The sequence below is a fragment of the Doryrhamphus excisus genome, chromosome 19, assembly GCF_030265055.1.
Source record: "Doryrhamphus excisus isolate RoL2022-K1 chromosome 19, RoL_Dexc_1.0, whole genome shotgun sequence".
NCBI classification, from domain to species: domain Eukaryota; kingdom Metazoa; phylum Chordata; class Actinopteri; order Syngnathiformes; family Syngnathidae; genus Doryrhamphus; species Doryrhamphus excisus.
The window spans coordinates 14,035,392-14,045,177 of NC_080484.1; the positions used below are offsets into that span (position 1 = coordinate 14,035,392).

General features: G+C 43.7%; 1 protein-coding gene across 3 annotated transcripts; it reads right to left on the bottom strand.

The window, feature by feature from the left end:
• Positions 1–635: 635 nt before the first annotated feature.
• Positions 636–9,594, bottom strand: LOC131107574 (echinoderm microtubule-associated protein-like 1). 3 transcript variants are annotated; one of them, XM_058057737.1, is made up of 7 exons: positions 9,140–9,594; positions 5,273–5,473; positions 3,294–3,423; positions 2,761–2,862; positions 2,535–2,569; positions 2,413–2,439; positions 636–1,227 (listed from the first exon to the last, which is right to left on the bottom strand). In XM_058057737.1, the coding sequence occupies exons 1-7, from the start codon at positions 9,297–9,299 to the stop codon at positions 947–949; spliced, it is 936 nt and encodes a 311-aa protein (XP_057913720.1). In that variant the 5' UTR covers positions 9,300–9,594; the 3' UTR covers positions 636–946. The 3 variants fall into 3 exon arrangements, with proteins under 3 accessions (XP_057913720.1, XP_057913718.1, XP_057913719.1); XM_058057735.1 differs by lacking the exon at positions 9,140–9,594 and adding an exon at positions 7,073–9,127; XM_058057736.1 differs by lacking the exon at positions 9,140–9,594 and adding an exon at positions 7,100–9,125.
• Positions 9,595–9,786: the final 192 nt, after the last annotated feature.

Here is a 9,786-nt window from a genome sequence, read left to right on the forward strand (position 1 = left end):
GTGGCCAATGCAGGTACTGTAACCCTAAGGTGTTACATTTTAAAATGCTTACCTTACCAATAAAGGTTCCGTAGTCGTTCAAGTTATTATGTTTATTCTGTTTCTGTTTTAGATAGATGATTAAACAGAGAACGTAGTGAGGATTATGTAGCATAGAAGGTGGATGAATGGATGAATCCATAAATGTATGTAGAATAACTGATGGAAACCTGATAGAAAGCTATAGTAGTGAAGTATATAAGTGTTGCCTGGTAGCAATACAAAATGTTATTTATACAGTAATCCTGTTCTAATGGATGTGTAGCTTTTCATAACCACAAGAGGACGCCAAAGTTCTGTCCTAAATCACATGATCATAATGTATGACATTTATCAGGCTTAAGCATAAATACAATGACTATTACAGTAAATCATGTTCCAAGGCCAACGTAATGATGCTCAACTGCACTTTTTTATGGCATCGGAGAAAATAAACACCGCAGACTTTATTCATTTTGTTCACCTTAGTCATCAGGGCATTTTTCATCAGTAAGTAATGCACTATGTGTCAGCAAGAGGTGGTTATCTGTGAAGGAGGATTGTTTTCTACCTGAATTCGGACAGGAAACCTTCCCTCTGATAAAACAAAAGCGACATTTGACATCACAGCACGGTTAGTTTATTCATCCCTACTTAACCTTACATTCTAGTACGTATAGTACAGTACTGTGTGTTAGCAAATGCATAATGTGGAAGTTCTACTACAGAACAGCAAGTTAAACAGTGCAAAAACACACACACACTTGATAAAAAAGCAATAACAAACAACAAATAAGCAGGAAACATGAAAGATGTCTAAAGTAACTGAATTCAATAGATGGCCAAATGTTGTCCAAGAAAGGAGTTTTAGCTTTTTAATAGAGATGAGATATTAGATGATATTAAAGAAGATGAATGTTTTGCTTCCTCAGTAACAAATCTGAAAGTAGTGACTGGGCGACTTGAGTGGACCTGTGAAGTTAGCAGCGTCCTGTTGTGTATTCTTATTGTTGCTGACGTTAGTGGTGGTCTTCTGCAGGTTCAAAGTGAAGGACGGGCTCTTCCTCCGCGCCTCTGTGGTGGCTCCACCCCTCGCTTGAGGATGACCTGGCCCGCCGCCACCGGCAGGCACACTGGGGGCGGACGCGGTCGAAGACTCAGAAGACCCAGTCTTTCTTGCGTGGGGGCTCAGATAGATCTGCATAGTCACTAAGTGAAGTGGTGGCATGAGGTGAGGAGGGCGAAAGGCGATGGCGGCGGGGGGCGGGGCGGAAGGGGAGAGGCAAAGAAGTCACGGTGAGATGAATGAATGAATGAATGAAGGATGGACACACAGACGAGACTCAAACACAATTTGAAAAAAATAGGATGAAGAATGAAACCTCCATCATCATTTGTCTGGAGGGTTCAAAGGTCAAATGCTTTATCAAAATAAGTAGAATAAAAAAAAATGTATGTGCTGGTTTTTTAGCCATGTTATTATTGTTTTTATTACCACTCTAATTATTTTTTGTAGTAATAGTAGTAGTAGTAATTTGTCACACACACACAGAATGAATCCCATTACCTTATGTGTTAATTTTATGTAATATTTTTGTAATTTTTTAAAAGATATTATTTATATATATATTATATATTCTTTTATATAATATATTTATGCTGTTATTGTATTGTTTTATTTCTGTTACTTTTTAAGTGGCGGCAGAGGTCTAAAATGACAAGTGAACATTTCTGTAATGTGGTTAAAGTAATAAAATTTCTAGTTTATCATTTACAGTAGTCCCTCGTTTATAGCGGTTAACTGGTTCCACACCCGACTACGCTAAATTAAATTCCGCTTTCAATGTTTTGATTTCAATTCAATGTTAATAAATTGAATACTTTCGTAGTGAGAGCAAATAAAACCTGTTTATGACTTCCCAAATAGGCTTTTTAGCATCACTAGAGCGTGTAGACATGATATAACACCCCTATAGTCACCTTTACACTCCTATTATTCATTGTTTGCATCACATTGCGCAATGCTTATGCCGTAGGGACTTGAGAGGGCTGGGAAGTGAGCTAATCAGTTAGCCTTAAATTTATTTATTTGAAATGTAAGAAGCCAAAAACATCCCACTTCCACACTTGATGAGGAGAACTTTTATTCACTCTATGAAGTCTATGAAGACTTCATGACTTGGTCATGTTATGTAAGGGAATGTCTCATGTTTTAGTGACCACCATGTTATATGTCACTTGTATTTCAAGATGTTTTGACTAACCACCAAACAGCATTCATTTATTCATGAATTCTTTTGGGAACGATCCCAATGGGGGCGAGTAACACGGCTGTAACACTCTAATACGGAGTCAGCGATGAAGTACTAGCATGTCGTCAGTGGTGAACCCTACCTTTGCAGTTTGTCACTCGCCTTGTCCCTGCATCGTAGGAATGTAGAAAAAGATTGGTTAAGTGTTCAACATGGCAGCCTCCTTGGTAGGTTTACATACGCTTGTTAAAGAAATTGGCTAACCTAAAGTTACCGATCCTTCCCTGGACCTGCTGCTCCTATTGGGAACATGACAAGAAAAATAGTTCAATAGATGACGCTGACAAAGTGGCAGCTGCTCTTCAAAACCAGTGGTGTTCTGCAAAGCACCGTACTGGAACCACTGATATTTCCCTTTAAACCTAATACGTATAATGCTATTACAGTTATGTTGTAGGAATGATAGCATATGTAGGATAAATGTTCTCACCCTTCATTGGCTGTTTTACAGGTGGAAGCTGATGAGCATGGCCGTGTTTTGGGGGTCTTACAAGGACTGTCCTTCACGCTTCCCGCTGGGCTCCTGACGCCACTGGAAAGAAGAAGAAAGAAGCAAGTAAGTCAAGAATAAAATCGTGTAACTGGGCGGCACGACGGTCCAGTGGTTAGCGCGCACACCTAACAGCTAGGAGGACCAGGGTTCGATTCCACCCTTGGCCATCTCTGTGTGGAGTTTGCATGTTCTCCCTGTGCATGCGTGGGTTTTCTCCGGGTACTCCGGTTTCCTCCCACATTCCAAAAACATGCTAGGTTAATTGGCCACTCCAAATTGTCCATAGGTACTTAGGTATGAATGTGAGTGTGAATGGTTGTTTGTCTATATGTGCCCTGTGATTGGCTGAACACCAGTCCAGTCCACCCCGCCTCTCGCCCAAAGACAGCTGGGATAGGCTCCAGCACCCCCGCGACCCTTGTGAGGAAAAAGCACGAATGAATGAATGAATGAATAGTAGGCGTTTGCACCTGCGAGAAGGCGTAGGGCTGTAGTTCCTGCCCGTGGCGCTGGAGGGCAGCGTGGAGCTCTTCCTCAAGCTGGCGGCGGTGGAGGCCGCCATGGGGGGTCTGGAGGGTAGAGCCAGCGACAACGGCCTCCCTGGGGGTACACCATTGCATAGTTATTGTAATGCGCTTTAACATTGACCGATAAAGAGGGAATTATGATGTCATACCGATTAATCTGACAACATTAACAACAGCTCCGATAACCATAATCATTTTAAAAAGCTCCAAGGAGGTGAGATTACTCATAGTGTGCAGGTGAGCAAATCAAGCGCTCCTAACAGCCTGTTGTAACGCTCCCTGAGCTCACTTGTAAACAGACATTCCCTTTAACAGGAAGTACATAGTACCAAATGAGAGGGAAAAACCCATGGAGCGCAGAGAAATCTTATCAGCCACGGGGCTGCTCGGAGCATGTGCCCAAATACAGTGCACCTTGCTGGGCCGCAGCAGGTGGCTTCTCCCCCTCTATACTCTGTATCACCTGGTAGCATTAATGTCATGATGTTTCATTGGAACTCAACAAGTACACTTGCTCACATCCTAATTTGTTCCTGTTCTTCTTACCTCCAGGTGTGTACAAACTACACTTAAATCTAACTAAATATAAAAGTTATCGGCATCATTTCGGTTGTGAGAAGAAAAACATTACATTATTTATTACAGTATTTATTGGGGATAATAAAACACGTTACCGAAATGGGATAGACACATTAGGAAGACCTTCCACACGGATGGACTCTAACCCCCATGAGGCCATGAGTCACATTAGTTGAATTATTCTTTTGTGAGAATGAGCGCATATAATTACAATTAGCTAATGGACGGCCCATTTTCTTAATTATTATCTATTATTAGTATCATTCTCCCCTTAAAGCAGGGGTCTCAAACACGCGGCCCGCGGGCCAAATGTGGCCCACAGGACACTAGTTTGAAGCCCCCGCCTTGATATGAAAGTTTAACGTTAGTGCGGCCCGCGCAAGTTTGATATGGATGCTGTATGGTATCATGTACCCAGAAAAAATTATTACGTTTGATTCATGTTCATGTTAAAGGTTAAATAACTGTTAATAGTTATCCTCCCTATCCGTGTGGAAGTGGTAAGTTTTTGGCTATTTAAGTTTAAAGGAAATAACTTGAAGGCTACCGTTAGTTGCTAGCGCTCTAGTTTGCGAGTTAGCATGTGTCTCAAGATATATTGCAGTTGCGCAATATGTTGTAAATAAAAAGAGTATAAATGTGACTATAGTCGTGTTTTGTCATGTCTACAGGGCTCTAATAATGCTTTGTTCATTTTAATCTGAAAAATAATAATTTGTCTACCCACCAACTATATGTGGTTTCTTAAGTTTTTATTATTTGCTGTTTTATTATTATTGTTATATTTATTTATTACTGATTGATTGATTTTCTTTCTTTATTTTTAATTTGTTTATTTATTTTTCATCTTATTTTGTGTAGAAAAATAAAAAGTAAGATATTTGAGAACAGTGGAATGTTTGTATTGAGCTTGTATTGTAGAAAATGGAAACCAAAGCAAAGTTTATTCATTTTTCTGATTTTTAATAAATATATATATATATTTTTTTTTTTGGAAAACCTGATGCGGCCCAGTCTCGCCCAGACCCTAGCTCCAGTGGCCCCCAAGTAAATTCAGTTTGAGACCCCTGCCTTAAAGTGTGATTGTTTGCTGTGTCGAGTAGATTTAAGAGAAAAATCACATCAAGCTTAATAAGCAGCATTTACTAATAACAATAAAGCAATCACGTGTTAAAACAACCCCCATTGTTCAGTAAAAGATCAGTTAATTAGAGCGGACGCGGATCAAAGATCAATTAGTCCTCCTCCGATAGCAGGACAAGAAGGTAATAGTAGCTATTCTTCACAGGAAGAAAATGAAGGTGTCAATAATAATCACGTTGCTAACACAGATCTTGGCTGACCTTTAGCGCCCGGCATCCTCCTCCCCCCGGCGGCAGCGGCGGTGGCGGCCTGCTGCTCCTCGGAGATGTTGAGCCTCTTGAGGACATCGGCCAGGGTCATCTTCAGCAGCTGGATCTCGTCCTCCTGCATCTGCATCCTCTGCTCCAGGTAGGTCAGCCGATCCGCCACGTCCAGGTTGCTCGCCGCCGAACTGCGACCATCTGTGGGGAGGCGGGAGTGGATGGTTGTTGCGTCACGCCTCGTTAGACCATATAGAGGTCTAGTAAATTCTAGCTTGTTTGTGTCAAGGTTAGGGATTTATGTGCTGACATCGGGTAGCCCTGTACTATTAACGCAAACCAAAGCAAGACGTGTGGCAGAAATAACAGTCCTTCATTATTAATCCATTCATGCTTTTGGCTATTACTGCCTTGCTCAAGGGCATGTCGGCAGTTTGTGTCCACAGCTGCGGGCCAAAACCACATTCCTTCTTGGTGAGTGACACATACAATCACAAGAATAAAAAATAAAATAACGCTGCATCAAGCAAATATTTTAAATATTAATTAAAAATAATCACAGTTTTTTTACTTGATATTACAATATTTCTATTTTTCTTTTATTATTGTTCTATTTCCATTTAGTAGGGGTGTCACAAGATTTTTTTTTTGGGGGGGGCACTAGGCCTAGGATGATGATGATGATGAATAAATGAATTCATCACACAATCAAACTGGCAGGAAGAGGGTTCACTCTGTGATCCACAGAACAACGGCATGAACGGAGTGAGCCCTAATGTCACTCAATGTGGGCGGGCGGAGGTGGGGCCGCTTGCGTACACACGCAGTGCAGAGGAGTGTATCTTGGCTCGACTTGTTCTCCTGTATCGTCACGTGATAGCCCTACTATTTCATATTTTAGTCCATACATTTTCTATGCCGCTTAGCCTTACTAGGGTGGGGGGGTATGCTGGAGCCTATCCCAGCTGTCTTGGCGCAAGAGGCGGGCTGGTGGCCGGCCAATCAGAGTGCACATATAGACAAACAACCATTCACACTCACATTCATACTTATTGACAATTTGGAGTGGTCAATGAAGCTAGCGGCGGCACGGCGGTCTCGTGGTTAGCGCGCAGACCTCACAGCTAGGAGACCAGGGTTCAATCCCCACCCTCGGCCATCTCTGTGTGGAGTTTGCATGTTCTCCCCGTGCATGCGTGGGTTTTCTCCGGGTACTCCGGTTTCCTCCCACATTCCAAAAACATGCTAGGTTAATTGGCGACTCCAAATTGTCCATAGGTATGAATGTGAGTGTGAATGGTTGTTTGTCTATATGTGCCCTGTGATTGGCTGGCCACCAGTCCAGGGTGTACCCCGCCTCTCGCCCGAAGACAGCTGGGATAGGCTCCAGCACCCCCCGCGACCCTCGTGAGGAAAAGCGGTAGAAAATGAATGAATGAATCAATGAAGCTAGCATGCTAACATGCTAGCATGCTAAACTCCATTTTAGTTAATTCAACGATAAATAGAAACAATATCTCTAGTGTATTTCAACTCCTTTGCCCAAATAAGCACATTATTAAATGACTGCGTCAATCAAAACCCAGCATTATTATATATATATATTTTTTTTATATATGATATATATATATATATGATATCTCCTGGGGCAAGCAAAGCAAACCATCACAAAAGCACTATTTTATGAGAATAAAGTCTAAGCTCTACAACCCCCCCTCCCTGTCCATGCATGCCAGTCAGTCTAAAGCAAACGAGGTCAGGGCACAGCTGGACTCAGCCGATGGTAAACAAAGGTCCCACCGTGGTGTTCGATAAAGGTTCTGGTACCGTACGAGCCGCTGGACACCGATGATGAGTTGTCCAGGTGTCTCTGCAGGCTGGCGGGGCCTTCCTCCGCCACCTTCTTCCTCCTCTTCCTCTCCTCCCGCCAGCACATCCTCTCCGTCCTCCTCCCTCCTCCTCTGGATCCGCTCAGATAGGCCCACTCTCCCTCCATCTGCCTGTCCTCCACTAAGATCTCATATCCCGAGCGGACAAACTTTTTTTTGTCTCCAGCCTGCTCGTTTCCACGGCGACTGCCTGACCAAGACTTGGATGCGCTGATGGGAATGATTAAAGTCCTCGCTTAAAACCTCAGCAGTCATCCAAATCAGCCTAAATTGCGTGTGTGTGTGTGTGTGTGTGTGGAGAGTACAATGATAATCCCCCAGACTGAGCCTCTTTGACCCCGCCCCCTTGCCCTGGCCCGTAAGCCTCATGTCCCTGACAGAAATGGAGAATGAGAGGAAATGGGCGGAGCAACAAGGTCTTCTACATCTTCTATGTGCCATCATGTCTACTGAAGATCTTGACGGTGTGGAGCATGTGGATCAAGGAGATAAGTTATGATGCACCCACGTTGGAACTAGCATCCAACGGCGTTCTTGGCTCGGTATTTTACTCACCTTTACTTTATAGACTCACCGCTATCACTATGATGATCTTATCAACACATTGGAGATAGCAGGAGGTCATTACTCCATATGATAGTCTCACCCATCATCTTACAAAGAATGCTCAAATCATCACACAGCCACTTAACAATCTAAAGGTAGCTAAGAAATATACAATATCGCTTTAAAATGAAAAGTGAAACTCATTGTCCCATAATGCATTTCATCCCAACAAAGCATTTCGTTGGTTATTCCTGCCAAAGCTGTGCAATGCTGCCTCTGTCCACCAGAGAGAGCTCGAGGAGCTCAGAGGGAGGCTGACGTCATTGCAGAACCCCGGCAGCTGCAACCATTGAAATGTTTTGCTTGGATGAAATGCATTAAAAAATGTTAAACTTGTGCATAAAGCAGCATCTATAAACCACCCTCCAGTTTTCATATTTTATCGTATTTTATCGTATTCGTATCTTAATAGTTGCCATGTTTTTCCTCGAAATTCTTGTGGAAAATCAGAATTTCCCTTATTTTTCCAGAAAATGTCCCATATTTCATAATGAGAATGCTAACCGGTATGGCTTGGCCAGGCCATGTCGTCAATCTGCCATGTTTGATTTCCTGTTTGTCCCTTCGTCCCGGCCGTGACATCATCCATGTGCATGCACACACACACACACACACGCACACACACACACACACACTCCATATGGGGATTGGGATTTAGAATAGCACATAATCCCACTCCTGTAAAAGGGAATTAGCAGCCCAAAGCTCAACTCAGATGCACAAAGAACAGCCTCTCGGCGGATGCCTTTCATGCAAATATTCATGTAAATACACCTTTAAAAAGACATGCACCATTCCAGAAACATTTTTTGCATTTTAGTAAAATGTGGTTTTTTTTCTGCTTTCACAAAATGAAGGAACAGCATGTGCTCCTGCAATCCTTCACATATGACCACACTAGTATATTACAGTATGTCTGGAAGGGGGGGAGGGGGCTCTTACCTTTCCAGCTGCTGCTACCTTCACTGTGCTGCTTTAAGACGCAGAAATGTCACCTTCAAGTCACCAGCTAAATAGCAACCTGGGCCCCATTGAAGTGCAAACTTCGTTATGTTAGCTTTCATACTGCTGAATATATCATGAATATATTCTAGACGTTCATCTAGGTTGGATGTGGTTTGCACAAAGCATCTCGTTAGTCTTTTCTGATACTTGGCCCCCGAAAGGTAGTACAAAAGTACATGCTCCATTGCCAAAATACTGACTATACGCACTAAAAACATTCTCTACACTATATTTGTTCCAAAAAGCTATTTTCCAAGAAAATTTCATAAAATATCTCACAATAGTACACCCAAAAATCTGCACCCCATGAAAGCTCACCCCGGGACCCATTCTGGTCCCTGCCCCCTCATGAGAAATGAAGCCATACCTGTCATGGAGTCGCCATCAGGCGCCAGCAGGGAGTCGCTGTGATAGCCCTCCTTCAGGGAGGCCCTCACGAGGACCACTTGGGCCCCCGGGTCGTCATCCATCCCCAAACCGGGGTCCACCAGCTCCTCCGTGTCCCCTTCCGCCATACTTGTTGCCATGGTTGCCAATGTCCTCTCTCTCCCGAGTGGCCTAGCTCGATGAGTCTTTCCGCTGTTGATGTGGGTCACCGTCTCTAAACAAGTTCCCCCGGGACCCCCCTCCCACCTACTGGCACCCGCCCACCTGCACTTTCAGAGGTTGCCTTGCTAAGGATCATGGCCACGGGGGGTGCAGGGAGAGGCTGATGTCACTCAGAGGACAGATTAAGAGCCTGGTAAGCCATCTCAAGACGCTGTGTGTGTGAACACGGGAAGAGGGGGCGGGGGGGTTCCAAGTCAACACTGTGAATACTTTCACGGACGTTTCCACCAAACCACACAGATGGCCACTTGTTGCATGGCAGATGACGCCCCCCTGTAAAAAAAACGCTGACATCAGGTTGCCATCCGGTGCGCATCCGGGTGCGCCAGGATGATGAGAGCGACCGACTTGATGAATTGCCGTCATCGGAAGAACAACACGCTGAATGGGCTAATTAGGCGGGGA